The 14,373-nt window shown below is 53.0% G+C and overlaps 1 protein-coding gene across 3 annotated transcripts in view; it reads right to left on the minus strand.

Moving 5' to 3' along the window:
* Window positions 1–14,373, minus strand: part of SEL1L3 (SEL1L family member 3) — a 109,920-nt gene that overhangs the window by 49,291 nt on the left and 46,256 nt on the right. For all 3 annotated transcript variants that reach the window (XM_002709381.6, XM_017350581.3, XM_089327027.1), the window contains one exon: window positions 11,635–11,775. In XM_002709381.6, the coding sequence (XP_002709427.1) occupies window positions 11,635–11,775 (141 nt within the window). The remainder of the gene's footprint in view (window positions 1–11,634; window positions 11,776–14,373) is intronic.

The following is a 14,373-nucleotide window of genomic DNA, read 5'->3' on the forward strand; positions in this document are numbered from 1 at the left end:
CTGCTCATCTGCTGGGATCCGTCCGCACCAGCAGTCTGGAGATCTTGTTTTGGATTTTTCCCTGTGCAGAACTGAAGGCAGACTCCATCCTACTCGCCCATGCGCCACAGCAAGAGCCCTCCCCACCGGATTCCGTATGCACGGTGGCATTCAGACAGAATTGCAAAATGCCTTCTACTGCTACTTATCACATATTTACTCTGAGAGCTGCGCTCGCCACAGATGCCCCTCTGTGCACGTTTTCAGCAAAGCAACATTAGCATTTTGGTAATGATTCAGCCTGGCCTTCCCCGCTCTGCCAAATACCTGGCCAAGATGGTGAGCTCTGCCCGAGTACCCACAGCCCCCAGCTTCGCGGGCTCAGAGGAAGAACGAGGCTCCACATCAAATGAAGCTCCGAATGAAACACTTGCCCTGCCGACCCCTGGCACGGTACCCAGAAATCATTAGCGGGAGTGCCCAGACAGTGGGGCTGCTGGAGACAGAGCTACCACCTGCAGCACCAGCAACTTCGCAGACTGAAAGGTGGGCAGGTGGAAAGGGCTTCCCTATTTGTCTTGTCTATATTGTTAAGTGTTTATTTACTCATAGTGTTTACTTATTTTTTATTTATTTGAAAGGCAGAGCAACAGAGAGGTAGAGAGACAGAGAGATCATCTCCTATCTGCTGGTTCACTCCCCAGGTGCCCACAACAGCCAGGGCGGGGCCAGGATGAAGCCAAGAGACAGGAACTCCATGGGGGTCTCCCATGTAGGTGGCAGGGACTCAAGCACTTGTGGCATCATCTGATGCTTCCCGGGTGCATTAGCAGGGAGCTGGATCAGAACCACAGACGGGACTTGAACCAGGCACTCTGATGGTGATGCAGGCCTCCCAGCTGCGGGTTAACCCGCTGTGCCATAACGCCCGCCTCTATCTGTTTTTCTGTATAAGAAAATTATTAACCCCCCCCTTCCTCAAATATTACCAGTCAGTATTTTCTCTGCAACAGAATCTAAACAATTTTCTGCACTAGTGGGTGCAATACAAGATAGTAATTCTAAGGTAAAACTGCACATTTGTTCAAATTTGAATTCCAACTGTTGCCCAAAATCAAAGCCACGATGTCTCTGGTGATATTGTGAAATCGGTGATTTTAAAGTCAGTTTAATGAAACTGTTAATTTCACCCATCTGGTTTAGCATATGCATTTTTTTCCTAGTCGATCTGTAACTAAAAACACGGCTTGTTTATGGAGATTAATGATGTAATGAAGAACCAAACAAACAAAACAGAAGAAGGAACCATTTCCCCACTTCCTCCCTTCTGCACTGCAAGCTAAGGAACAAGAGCCTGGGCTACTCTTGTCCAAGTAGCCCTGCGTCATGTATTTTGCTCTTTCCCCTTCGGTACAGTAACACTACAAGTTTGCCATTTGTGTGCGCATCGTTAGAAGAGGCAAAAGGCGGAACAGGAGGAGGTGGCCCTTACCAGGGCCCTGGGGCTGGAGCGGGCGTCTGATTGAGAATTCTGAGAGAGCCAGACACCCTCACTCCTTGCGAGAGAACGGAGACATCAATTGGAAAGCCATTTTTAGTTCCAAGCTTCCGAAGGGTGTAATGCATTCAAAGTAGAAGTTTGGAGTAAAAGGAGAAAATGTAATTTAACCATTAAAAGGAATGATGCTGACCAAGTTTACTGGGTTAAACAAAACCACAAGTGCATCCCTCATTTGCATTCCCACGTGGTGAGCCCCACTGGGTCCCGGAGGTGGAAGCAGCTAGCCTACTTCTCTCTCAAAAGCAAACAACTTGTACTGTTCTGTAGCGTCAATTTTCAGATTGCATACCCACCGTTCTCTACTTCCCCCATCCTCCTCCTTCTCCCTCTTCTCCTTTCTCCCCCCACCACTTCCTTCCTTCTCTCTCTCTCTCTCTCTCACTCTCTCTCCCCCTCCCTGTCCCTTCAGGACTTTTATTTTCTGGGTGAGAAAATCAGATCCCAGGGCTGGCACTGTGGTGTAGTAGGTTAAGCCTCCACCTGAGGTGCTGGCATCCCATATGGGCACCAGTTCAAGCCCCAGCTGCTCCACTTCCAATCCAGCTCTCTGCTGTGGCCTGGGAAAGCAGAAGAAGATGGCCCAAGTGCTTGGTCCCCTGCACCCACATGGGAGACCCGGAAGAAGCTCCTGGCTCCTGGCTTCGGATTGGCCCAGCTCCAGCCACTGCGGCCATTTGGGGAGTGAACCAGTGCATGGAAGACCTCTCTCTCTCAGTCTCTCTCTCTCTCTCCTCTCTCTCTGTTATTCTGCCTTTCAAATACAATAAATAAATCTTAAAAAAAGAAAATCAGACCCCATTCTTTTATTTTTCTTCATGCTCCCATGAATTTTCTAAAACTATAAGAAACATCTAGAAAGTTGATGGTTCTTCAAGGAATACCAGTAGGATACTCTAAAAAGGACACAGCATCTCGGTGCTAGCGTGCAGCATAACTGTCCGTCCACCATTTCTGGGCTCTGCACTCTGGGGTCTCCAAACGAACACTGCAGTTGCCAGCAATAAAATGACAAACAAACAACGGCCACTCCAGTCCAGCCAGCAGCCCCCGGCAACTGTGTGGGAGCTCTCGTCCCCTGCTCTCGGCTCTCCAAAGCCTGAGGCAAGAGGCGGACGTCAGTCCTGAAGAACCAGGCAGATGGTGCTGGCTTGGGAAGCCAGCCCAGCCTCGGCCCTGGCCTCAACCCAGGGAGACACTCACCGGCCATCTTGGACTTGCTCTAGCCTGGGCACCTGCTCCCGTGGGCTCAGAGGTGCCCAGTGCATGGACGAAGGGCAGAAGGCGTGAAGTGTTCTGGCCTCTGGGGACTGATGTCCCAAGGGCTGTGCTGGCTGGCTCACTGTCGCGCTCACCTGGACTCCACCTGTCTGTACCTGAGCCTTCGCATCCTCCCTCTCTGCTCCCTGCCATCACCAAATCCCCGGCCCCTAGCCTGGCCTGCCATTGCCACCTGCAGCCCCTCTCCAGCCCACCCTCATTCAAGGATCCCACTTGAGGAGGGAAAGACAGAAACAGCATGTACCACTCCTAAGTAATGAAGACACGGGTATACGGAAGCATTAGCAGAAGCCCAAATGCTAATAGGGCAATTTCTATGCTGTGTCGGGAGTCATTTCATGAGAGAATTCAAGGTTCCCCGGGAAACCACACAGAGGTAGGCAGATCAGAAGGCCCCCCTGGGGTCCTGAACAAGGGGTTGCACGTTGGATGCCACCCTAGCGCCCGGGTGGTGAACCTCGGCACAGAGCGCCACAGAATTCCTGCGACAATGAGGAAATCAGGATGCAGAGCAGGGAGGGTCTTCGGTCCTATCTACCAGCACCACGGCCCTGGTGCTCCGGCAGCCACGGAGCAGCGCCATCTTTAATTCGCAAACATGAGCACTGGGCAGGCGAGGAGCGAGCCCCTGTCACATAGCGGAGCAGCACACGCCAGTGGGCACAGCTGCACCTGACGCCAGGTTGTCGCACCCACGGTCCCGCTCCACGCCGCCTGGCACTCGTGGGCCGGTGCGTGCTCTTCCCTGTGGTCACTCCAAGACCTACACGGGTCCGGATTTGGGCTTAGAACGGTTTCACCTCTGGGCACCTGTGTGTCAGCAGCGACAGATCCCAGCAAAGCAAGCACCAGGAGGGTGCCGTCTCTGGAGTTCTTGGGTAAAGGAGAAGGACTCTGGTCCACTTTTGCAGGCATTGAAGCACTGGCCAACATGGTCCACAGCCACATTTAGAGAAGTGTGGACAGAGACGAGACGAGGGAACAGGCTCAGGGAGGCAGGGGTGGGGGATGGTGAGCATACTGGAGACGGAAGCAGCAGCATGGGGGACTCTCCGTCTGGACCGGAGCCAGGGTGTCGGGAATGCAGACTTTGGACCTGAGTCTCCTCGTTCCTTCAGTGAGTCGCTGACCTAGCAAAGACCTTTGGGGTCCACTGCGGGCAGTGAGATCACCTCAAGTCCAAGAGCAAGGTGCCTACAGCAAGTGGAGAAGCTCTTCTGGTCTGATTCCACACTAGAGACAGATCTAAGGACTTCTTGTCTCTGGTGTGGAATCAGACCAGCAAATCAGCCATGGAAACGTGGGGACACAGGTCCTGTGCAGGGCACACCCACACAACGGCAGGGGGCACGTGGGAAGCCAGAGAGAGGACGCCACGAGGCAGCATTTGAGCTGAGCGGGAGCCAGTAAGGCAGTGTGGGTGGGCGAGGTCGGGTCCCCAGAGGAGTTCTGTCTGCGCAGGCTCGCCGGGCAGCGGACATACTGGAAATGCAAAGTGGGCACTTCCACCTGCACCACCTCAACAGGCCTGCCAGTGCGTGCGCAACGCAGGCACACAGGGGATCCGACAGCTGCAGCACAGGCAGGGGAAGACGGGCCCCACTCAGGGGGCCTGTCCCTCAGGTCCACAGGGATCTTATGTCCACAAAGCTCTTTCCTAGACATCATGTCCCCTTACAAAAGCGTCATTTATTTTTACAAAAAGACTATTATTTATTTGAAAGTCAGAGTCACACAAAGAGAGGGACACACACACACACCCACACAGAGACAAAGAGAGAGAAAGAGAGAGAGAGACAGAGAGAGCTCTTCCATCTGCAGGTTCACTCCTCAGATGGCCACCATGGCCAGCATTGAGCCAAGCAGAAGCCAGGAGCCAGGAGCTTCCTCCAGGTCTCCCACATGGGTGGCAGGAGCCCAAACACTTGGACCATCTTTTGCAAAGTATTATATTCTTTTTTTTTTTTTTAAAGCTTTACCCATCTATTTGAAAGGCAGAGTTTCAGAGAGAGAAAAGGAGAGAGAGTGAGAGTGAGCAAGAGAGAGATCCGCCATCTACTGGTTCACTCCCCAAATAGCTGCAACAGCAGAGGCTGGGCCAGGCGGAAGCCAGGAGCCAGGAGCTTCCTCCAGCTCTCCCACACGGGTGCAGGGACAGAGGAGTTGGGCCATCCTCCACCTGCTTTCCCAGGCACAATAGCAGGGAGCCGGAGCAGAAGTAGCGCAGTGGGACTGCAACCAGTACCGCAGGCCAAGGCTTTAACCAGCTGCGCTATAGCACCGGCGCCAGCATTATATTCTTTTTTTTTTTTTCTTTTTCTTTTGATAGCTAGAGTTACAGACAGTGAGAGAGAGAGACAGAGAGAAAGGTCTTCCTTCCACTGATTCACTCCCCAAATGGCTGCTACGGCCGGCATGCTGTGCCGATCCGAAGCCAGGAGCCAAGAGCTTCCTCCTGGTCTCCCATGCCGGTGCAGGGCCCAAGCACTTGGGCCATCCTCCACTGCCTTCCCAGGCCACAGCAGAGAGCTGGCCTGGAAGAGGGGCAACCAGGACAGAATCCAGCGCCCATATGGGATGCCGGCGTCACAGGCGGAGGATTAACCAAGTGAGCCATGGCGCCGGCCTCTATATTCTTAATTCCTACTAAAACAGACTTCCCCACTGCATGAAAATAAATCACATCCTGTACCCACAAGGATGGCTACTTCTCAAGAAATCAGCAAACAGCAGGTTTTTTTGAGAATGTGGAGAAACTGGAGCTCTCGGGCACTGCTGGTGGAAATGCAAAACGGTGCAGCTGCTGACGCCAATAATATGGAAGAGGTTTAAAAAAAAAAAAAAAAAAAAAAAAACAGGCAAGCACAGGATTACCCTACGATCCGGCATTTCTTCTTCTGAAAACAGAGCCAAAAGCATGGCGAGCAGGGTTCAGAAGCGGTGTCGTACAGCCATGTGCGCAGCAGCACGAGTCACAGGAGGCGGAAGCAGCCCAGGTGTCCGTCAGTGGATGAATGGGTAAATGAAGTGTGTAGACACTGACGAGGACGTATCACTCAGCTCTAAAAAGACAGGCAGTTCTGACCCACGCTGCGACACAGATGAACCTTGAGTATCGTATGCAAAGTGAAATAAGCCAGTCATGGGGCCAGCGCTGTGGTGTAGTGGGTAAGACTGCTGCCTGCAGTGCCGGCAGCCCATATATATGGGCACTGGTTCGAGTCCCGGCTGCTCCACTTCTATCCAGCTCTCTGCTATGGCCTGGGAAAGCAGTAGAAGATGGCCGAGGTCCTTGGGCCCCTGCACCCCCGTGGGAGACCCAGAGGAAGCTCCTGGCTCCTGGCTTCAGATCAGCACAGCTCCAGCTGTTGCGGCCATCTGGAGAGTGAACCAGCGGATGGAAGACCTCTCTCTCTGTATCTGCCTCTGCCTCTCTCTAACTCTGCCTTTCAAATTAACAAATAAATCTCTAAAAAGAGAGAAAGAGAGAAAGAAAGAAAGAAAGAAAGAAAGAAGCCAGTCATGAAATGACAAGTACTGTATGAGTCTACTTGTGGAAGGGATCTAACTATGCACTCAAAGCGACAGGAACCGAGACCAGAGTGGTTGTTCCCAGAGGCTGAGGGGGGAGAAGGGAAAGAGGCCAGGACGTCCTGTCTGCAGGCTGAGAACAGCACTGGAAACATGGCGCACAACTGTGTGAGCACGCCGAACACTGCTGAGCTGTGCCCCGAGCCATGGCGAGGGTGGCAGTGGGCACTTAGCTTGGCAGCTCCCGCGTCCACGTCTCACAGGGGAGTGCCGGCTTCACCTCCCACCTCCAGCTCCCTGCCAACTCGCATGCTGGGAGGCCGTGGTGAGGGTTCACCTGGTTGGGTCTGTCACCCACATGAGAGACCCAGGTTGAGTTCCTGGCTCCTGGCCCAGCCCTGGCTGCTGCAGGCACTTGGGGAGTGAACCAAATGTCCATCTCTCTCTCTCTCTCTCTCTCTCTCTCTCTCTCTCCATCTCTTGCTTTCTATTTTTCTGTCCTTCTGCCTCTCAAATTTAGAAGAAAAAAAAACAAATTTTTAATGGTTAAGGTGGCAAATTTTATCTTACCACAATTAGAAATTTTTTTTTAGATTTATTTATTTATTTATTTGAGAGGCAGAGCTACAGACACAGAGAAGAGACAGAGGGAGGTCTTCTATCCGCTGGTTGACTCTCCAAATGGCTGTGCCGATCCGCAAAGCCAGGAGCCAGGAGCTTTTTCCAGGTCTCCCACGCGGGTGCAGGGCCCAAGCACTTGGGCCATCCTCCACTGTCCTCCCGGGCCACAGCAGAGAGCTGGATTGGAAGTGGAGCAGCCAGGATTTGAACTGGAGCCCACGCGGCACGCCAGCACCACAGGTTGGGGTTTAACCTACTACGCCACAGCGCCAGCCCCTAGAGAATGCTAGAAATAAAAAATTACAGACCTTAAAGGGTCAAGGTAAATCCTTGGCCGATCTCGTTTGTGTTAGGAAATGACAGTGCAGCTGTTCTGGGAACAGGCGAGAGCGCACGGCCGACCTCACTTGCTGGGAAGGCAGAAGACTCCTGACAGCCTTCCTTGTGGATGTTAATGAGGCTGGAGCTCCCGCTACACCCCTGCAACGCTCTCCTCTGCTCCCCCATGTGACCCAGGCACAGACCCAGAGCAGATGATTCAGCCCAAGCCACACACCGCGGGGAGCAACACTCTCCTGCCTACAACGCGCAGATGCAGGGACCGGCGCGCGGAATGCCGACCGTGAGAAAGACGATGCGAATCCCAGAAGGAACCAGAAATCACGGGCCATTGTCTCACACCATCGTATTTGTTGACAACTCCAGGAAGAATAATTCCACCAATTAATTCCCCTGGAGGAACTATGGGTGCTGACGGCTGTCTTTCTGTTTAGGCTGAATAGCTCTCACCCAATGCACAGCCCCATTTTTGAACATTCAGTTAACACTCGGTGAATGAATGAATCCGTCAATGAATGGAAGGTCGTGAGTGACGTAAGAACACATTCAGTTTAATTCTTTACCCCCATCACTGCGCCCATTCACTTTTTACAGCAACAGCTCCAAGCAGGGGCAGGTGGCTGGCTCAGAGGTGAGGACGCCTGCATTCTCTAACAGTGTGCCTGGCTTTGAGTGCCGGCTCTGGCTCCTGACTCCCGCTTCCTGCTGATGCACAGCCCAGGAGCCAGCAGGTGATGGTCAAGTACCTGAGGCCCTGCCACTCATGCTGGAGACCCCAAAGAAGTTCCCAGCTCCTGGCTTCAGCCTAGCCCATCCCCAAGCTGTCTGAGTCAATCAGTGGGTGGAAGATCTCTGTCTGACTGTCTCTGTCTGTCTGCTTTTCAAATAAAACGCACATAAGCAAATAAAAATCAAAAATAAATCAAAGTTCTTCCTCTTTACAAAAATAGACCAAGCATCAGACATCAGATACTTGAGTCCATTTCTCATAGCTCATCTCAGACAGGAAAAATGTGATATAATGAGGATGCTCTAATAAAGTCTGTTAATTAGCAGGGCAGGGCAGAGCATACAAGAGAATGTAAGGGGCTGGCGCTGTGGCGTAGTGGGTAAAGCCGCCGCCTGCAGTGCCGGCATCCCATATGGGCACCAGTTCGAGTCTCGGCTGCCCCACTTCTGCACCCTGGCAGGAGACCCAGAAGAAGCTCCTGGCTCGTGGCTTTGGATCAGCGCAGCTCTGGCCATTGCAGCTAATTGGAGAGTGAACCAGCGGATGGAAGACCACTTGCTTTCTCTCTCTCTCTCTCTCTCTCTCTCTCTCTGCCTCTCCTCTCTCTGTGTAACTCTGACTTTCAAATAAATAAATCTTTAAAAAAAGAGAGAGAGAGAGAACACAAACACAATTCCTACTGACCAGAGCTGCCGAAGCACGCAGGGTGGGCTGCACACCAAGGGCGGAGGCCATGGGAGGAAGGGTGTTGAGGATAAAGCTGTGCAGATCCAGTCCCACCAGCGCCACTGTTCCTCTCACAGGGGACCAGAGCAAAGAGATGTCAAAATGCAAACTTAGTTTTTACCCTCAGCTTGCAAAATGAAAATCCCTCCATGTTGCTCAGCCTTGTTAGGCAACAAAAATGCACACCACCGATCTCTCTCCCAGGCTGGCCAGAAGATGCTGCCGCAGCCCCCAGCAAAAGCACAGGGCCAGACGGAGAATGAACTTGAACCCGTCTATGCCCTACCTCTCCCGGTCTTCAACACAGCCCAGGAAAAGTGGTGCAAAGGCAGAAGGGGGCTTCGTGCTAGAGTTTCCCCGACCCGTCCACTCTCCCTCCCACCTACTCCTGCCCCCAGTAAAAGGCAGGCAGGGATGGGTTGAAGGCAGGAGGCTGTGTGCCCGGGGAGAGAGAGGCCTCAGTGGTCGGGGTGAGGAGGAGGAGCAGGTACATTCTCCCAGGAGCTGCTCCTTGACACCACAGTGCCTGAAAGTTAGGCTCAGCATGAACACTGAGTGCTAAAATGGCAAATCTGTGTTTGGGGTGGCCCCCGCCCCACATTGATGGGATCCCAGGGAAGCCCAAGAGGAATGAGCAGGACTTGCAGGAATCCAGCGGTACTGCAGTGTCTTTGTCCAAGACGTCCTAAGCTTCAGGAGTTCCTGAATTGCTTTTAAGTTTACTTTTATTTGTTTGGAAAGTGGAGAGAGAGAGGGAGAGAGAGAGATGGGTCTTCATCTTCTGGTTCACTCTCCAAATGGTCTCCATAGCTGGAGGGCTGGAGCCAGGAACCTGGAACTCCATCCCAGGTCTCCCGTGTGAGTGGCAGGACCCCAAGTGCTTGTGCCATCGCCGGCTGCCCCCCAGGGTGCCTATCTGCTGGGTCAGAACCCCCATACTCTGATACAGGCAAGGGGGTGTCCCAAGTAGCAGCTTAGTGCTCGGCACCTCGATACCCACCCAGGGTTAGGGCTGTTGGTTAAAGTCTGTTCCCAGGTCTCCATGCAGAATAAAACAATCTGCAAACCTAATCCACAAAACTCGGAGCTGTAAAAATAACACGGAAACATTCCTATTGAGAGTATTAACTTAAAAAAAGAATGCATTGTGAAAATGATTCACTGTTCACAGTCAGCAATACTATATTTAAATATGACCAGAAATGTCATAAAAACGATCTTGATGCGGATGAGATCTTTGTCTATTTAACCCAATATGCCACATGCACCTCCCTCTCCCATTTGACTATCTTGGGAGGGGGTGGGGATGTGGCTCCACCCCCCTCCCAGCTGATGGACCAAAACCTGGAAGGAGGAAGCGACACAGCAGTGGGTCAACCACGGCCACCGGGCCGGGTCTGGAGATGCTTTTGGACACAGACGCAGCTGAACGCCCTGCAGGACACAGGGCAGTCCCACCAAGAGGGAATTCTGCAGCCCAGCACACAGCAGCGCTGAGCCAGGAACGCCTGCTGACGCTGCTCCTCGTATTTCACAGCTGTCGGTTCACCAACTCCGACCCAAGAACAGAGGGCCCATCATCGTACCCAGTTCCCGGATGAGCAAACTGAGGCTCGGAGAAACTAAGTCACGTGTGCAAGATCACCCAGCTGTGAGTGCTGGGTTAAAAGTGGAACCGGGCCCCCAGCTCCAGAGGCTACGCTGTCACCCGACGTGCCCCCTCCCCACACCTTTCGGCCCACGTTCCGCAACCTAGCTCATTCTCGACGGCTGTCAGAGTGACCGGGTGAACCCACATCGCTCCCGGGTGAACCCACATCGCTCCCGGATGCCTGCACCCCTCCCCCAGGTCCCTGTCACCTGCAAGGTAAAGCCAAAGCCCTCCAGGATGGTGCCCACGCCCTCAGAGCCATCACTCTCCACGGCTTCTCCTGCTCCCGACCCCTGGTGCCTCGGCCAGCACCCTGTGCTGTTCTTCCTACTGCGCCCTGCCCACCACACTCCCCGCCTCACTCGGCCTGCAATCCCCACCCCAACCTTGCTGACCTGGCAACACCCAGAGCCCATCAAGCATCAGTCACCTCCCCCAGGAAGCCTTCCCAGTACATCCCAGCCCTCCGGGGAAAATGGACTCCTTCCTTCTTTGCGCCTCCACCGTTCACTTCCGCAGCCTGGACTAGAACGCATTACAGTTTTCCCTTGTGCTCAAGCCCAGTCCTCAAGTCACGCTCTTCATGTTATTCCGTTTTTCTAAAGTCTAGCCAAGTAACTGAGAGGTCACTCAGCAAGTACCGAAAGCTGGCGCACCCCACGCGACCTGAAGTCACTCTCCTGGACACAAGACACGGCCACTTCCATATGGGCACCAGTTCATGTCCTGGCTGCCCCTCTTCTGATCTGCTACGGCCTGGGAAAGCAGCGGACAATGGCCCAAGTGCTTGGGCCCCTGCACCCATGTGGGAGACCCGGAAGAAGCTCCTGGCTCCTGGCTTTGGATCAGCCCAGCTCCGGCCATTGTGGCCACCTGGGGAGTGAACCAGTGATGGAAGACCTCTCTCTCTCTCTCTCTCTCTCTCTCTCTCTCTGTCTCTCTCCCTCTCTGTGTCTGTAACTCTGCTTCTCAAATAAATAAATCTTAAAAAAAAAAAAAAAAAAAAAACCTATGCAGCAAAGTATCTTTCAAACCAACTGCATCTGGGGGCCACCCGTGTCTGTGCAGCTATATGGAGCGCTGTGGACCTACGAGGACAGAACTTCAATGTGAGATTAAGCTAGGACCCTAGGCGTGAGGCACGGACCACCAAAGACAGCGAGTGGAACAGAGGGGAGCAGGAGGCGCACGAAGCCAAGGCAAAGACAGCACAATTACCGGTCAGCAGGTCCATCTCCAGCAGCGCCTGGAACAGGCTGCTGTGTTGCTCTTGCAGCTCCTTCTCCCACGGGAAGGCTCTGCAGGTCGAGGGGCTCCCGTACCTGCGCTTGAGGTCGAGGTAGGCGTTGCGCAGGTCACCTGGTCGGAGGCAGAAGCACAAGACGTCAGAGGGGGAGGTCTCGCCCCTCCGAGCCCCTCCTCCTAAGGGGAACTAGAAGGAAGGGGCTGCGCCCAGCATTACTGGCTATGGTCTGGGTTCTGCGGGCATCTGGGATCAGCGACGATGCCTTTGCCGTGAGGTCACAAATCCAGAACCACAGCCAAGGGCAAGGGCAAGGTGCCAACGGTGCTGGAGGCTGCTGACCAATTCTACAGAATGAGCAGCTGGCCTCCAACGGTCCCCAAGCGGCTCATATCTAGGCCACTTTGTTGGCATGTGAGCGGAGAAGCAAACCCCAAGGATCTCCAGGAGGGGCAAGGCGGGGGAAGATGCTAGGACCATCTGCCTGACGCCATCAAACAGAGCAGCCACAAGGCTGGCGCTCCCACTCGGGGAAGCTCTCCTGCGCTGCCGTCAGTTACCCGAATCACTTTCTCTCCCGTGTGGATGCTACTAGTCCTACCTGCTGCCTCCTTCCAACAGTGTGTCATATTGCTCTGGGTGATTCCGAGGGGAGAGCAGCAGCTGGGGACCAGGATAACCCATTCTTTTTTTTTTTTTTTTAAGATTTATTTATTGGGGCCGGCGCTGTGATGCAGTGGGTGAGCGCCCTGGCCTGAAGTGCCGGCATCCAATATGGGCACTGGTTCGAGACCCGGCTGCTCCACTTCCGATCCAGCTCTCTGCTAAGCCCTGGGAAAGCAGTAGAGGATGGCCCATGTCCTTGGGCCCCTGCACCCGCATGGGAGATCCAGAAGAAGCTCCTGGCTCCTGGCTTCGGATTGGCACAGCTCTGGCCATTAAGGCCATTTGGGGAGTGAACCAACAGATGGAAGACTTTCTGTCTCCCTCTCTTTCTGCCTCTCCTCTAAAAAAGATTTATTTATTGTTATTTATTTGAAAGTCACAGTTACAGAGAGGCAGTGTGGAGACCAGGATAACCTATTCTTTGTTTTTTTTTTTTTTTTTTAAGATTTATTTATTGCTATTTATTTGAAAAGCAGAGTTACAGAGAAGCAGAGGCAGAGAGAGAGAGAGAGAGAGAGAGAGAGGTCTTCCATCTACTGGTCACTCCCCAGATGGCTGCAACACCCAGAGCTAAACTGATCCAAAGCCAGGAGTCAGGAGCTTCTTCTGGGTCTCTCACGCAGGTACAGGGGCCCAAGGAGCTGGGCCATCTTCTACTGCTTTCCCAGGCCATAGCAGAGAGCTGGATCAGAAGTGGAGCAGCCGGGACTAGAACCAGGGCCCATATGGGATGGCGGCACTGCAGCTGGTTGCTTTACCCACTACACCTCAGCGCCAGCCCCAGGATAACCTATTCTTAAGTGGGACCACGGAAGTGCTGCCTTTCCACACTGTCCTGTCCCCATCTCCACTCTTGCCCTGGGATCACTCTGTGAACCCCATCAGACTGGGGTGTGTTCCAAACACACCCATTCCTCCACGGCTTGGGACAGAAAGTTCCATTCTGCAGAGGGTGGGCTCAGAAGGCGGGGCCTGAAATACTCAGTTTGCTTTTGGGAATAGAAGTAAGAGCCCACAGGAATTTCTTGTCCAGAAGAACCATGTGTGGCACACTCTAGCACCACCAAACCAAGCCAGAAGAGACCTGCAGCCCAGAGAAGCGTGTAAGTGCTGGATCAAAGCTGGACCTCTGGGAGACCGGACGGGACTGAGCTTCGTGGCCGACAGCCGTCCTGGGCCCCTGGGCGAGCAGAAGGATGGCTGTGCCAACACCAGCAGGTATGAAAGCAGCCTCTTTGAAATTCATGCCTTCTGCTGAGAACTGCCAGGGGTCTTCTAAAAAGAGTCAATTTCAAGGATTCAAAAAATAAAAGCGAGCCTCAAACAACAAAGTCATTGTTCAACATTTCTGAAAGCTAATATTCAGATATTAATGGCCCAAGACAAAAGTGCACTGATGGGGAAACACTTCTAATGATTAATTTATTTTCCAATTCATTTTTATTTTCTTAGGGTGGCCTTATGGATGAGAAAAACGCCATGCAAGACTCAAACACACACACACACACTCTCTCTCTCTCTCTCTCTCTCTCTCTCATTTGTAGTCCTCTTCTAAAAGTTTTATTCATTTATTATTTTTATTTATTTGAAAGGCAAGAGATGAGAGGTGAGAGAGGGGGGGAGAGAGAGAGAGAGAGAGAGAGAGAATCTCCTATCCCCTGTTCATTTCCCAAATGCATGCTACAGCTGGGGCTGAGCCAGGCCAAAGCCAGGAGCCAGGAACTCAATCCACGTCTCCCAGGTGGGTGCCAGGGGCCCAACTACTTTAGCCAACATCTGCTAACCCCCAGGATGCACACTAGCAGGAAGCTGAAATTGAAAGCAGGAGCCAGGACTTGAACTCGGGCATGCTGATAAGGGGTCTGGTCATCCCAAGCAGTGTCTTTCCTGCTATGCCAAGCACCCGAACCTCTCATGGTGTTCTTAAACTAGCTTAGGTTTGGTAAAGCAGAGAGATGTGTTTTGGATCTTCTTGGCTGTTTTTTAAACCCAGGTGGCATGTATACACTTTCCCTCACATCCACCTGTGGAGGGCTTAGGGTCACACC

Source organism: Oryctolagus cuniculus, chromosome 2, assembly GCF_051225735.1.
Source record: "Oryctolagus cuniculus isolate XC-2025 breed Fujian yellow rabbit chromosome 2, ASM5122573v1, whole genome shotgun sequence".
Lineage (NCBI taxonomy): Eukaryota > Metazoa > Chordata > Mammalia > Lagomorpha > Leporidae > Oryctolagus > Oryctolagus cuniculus.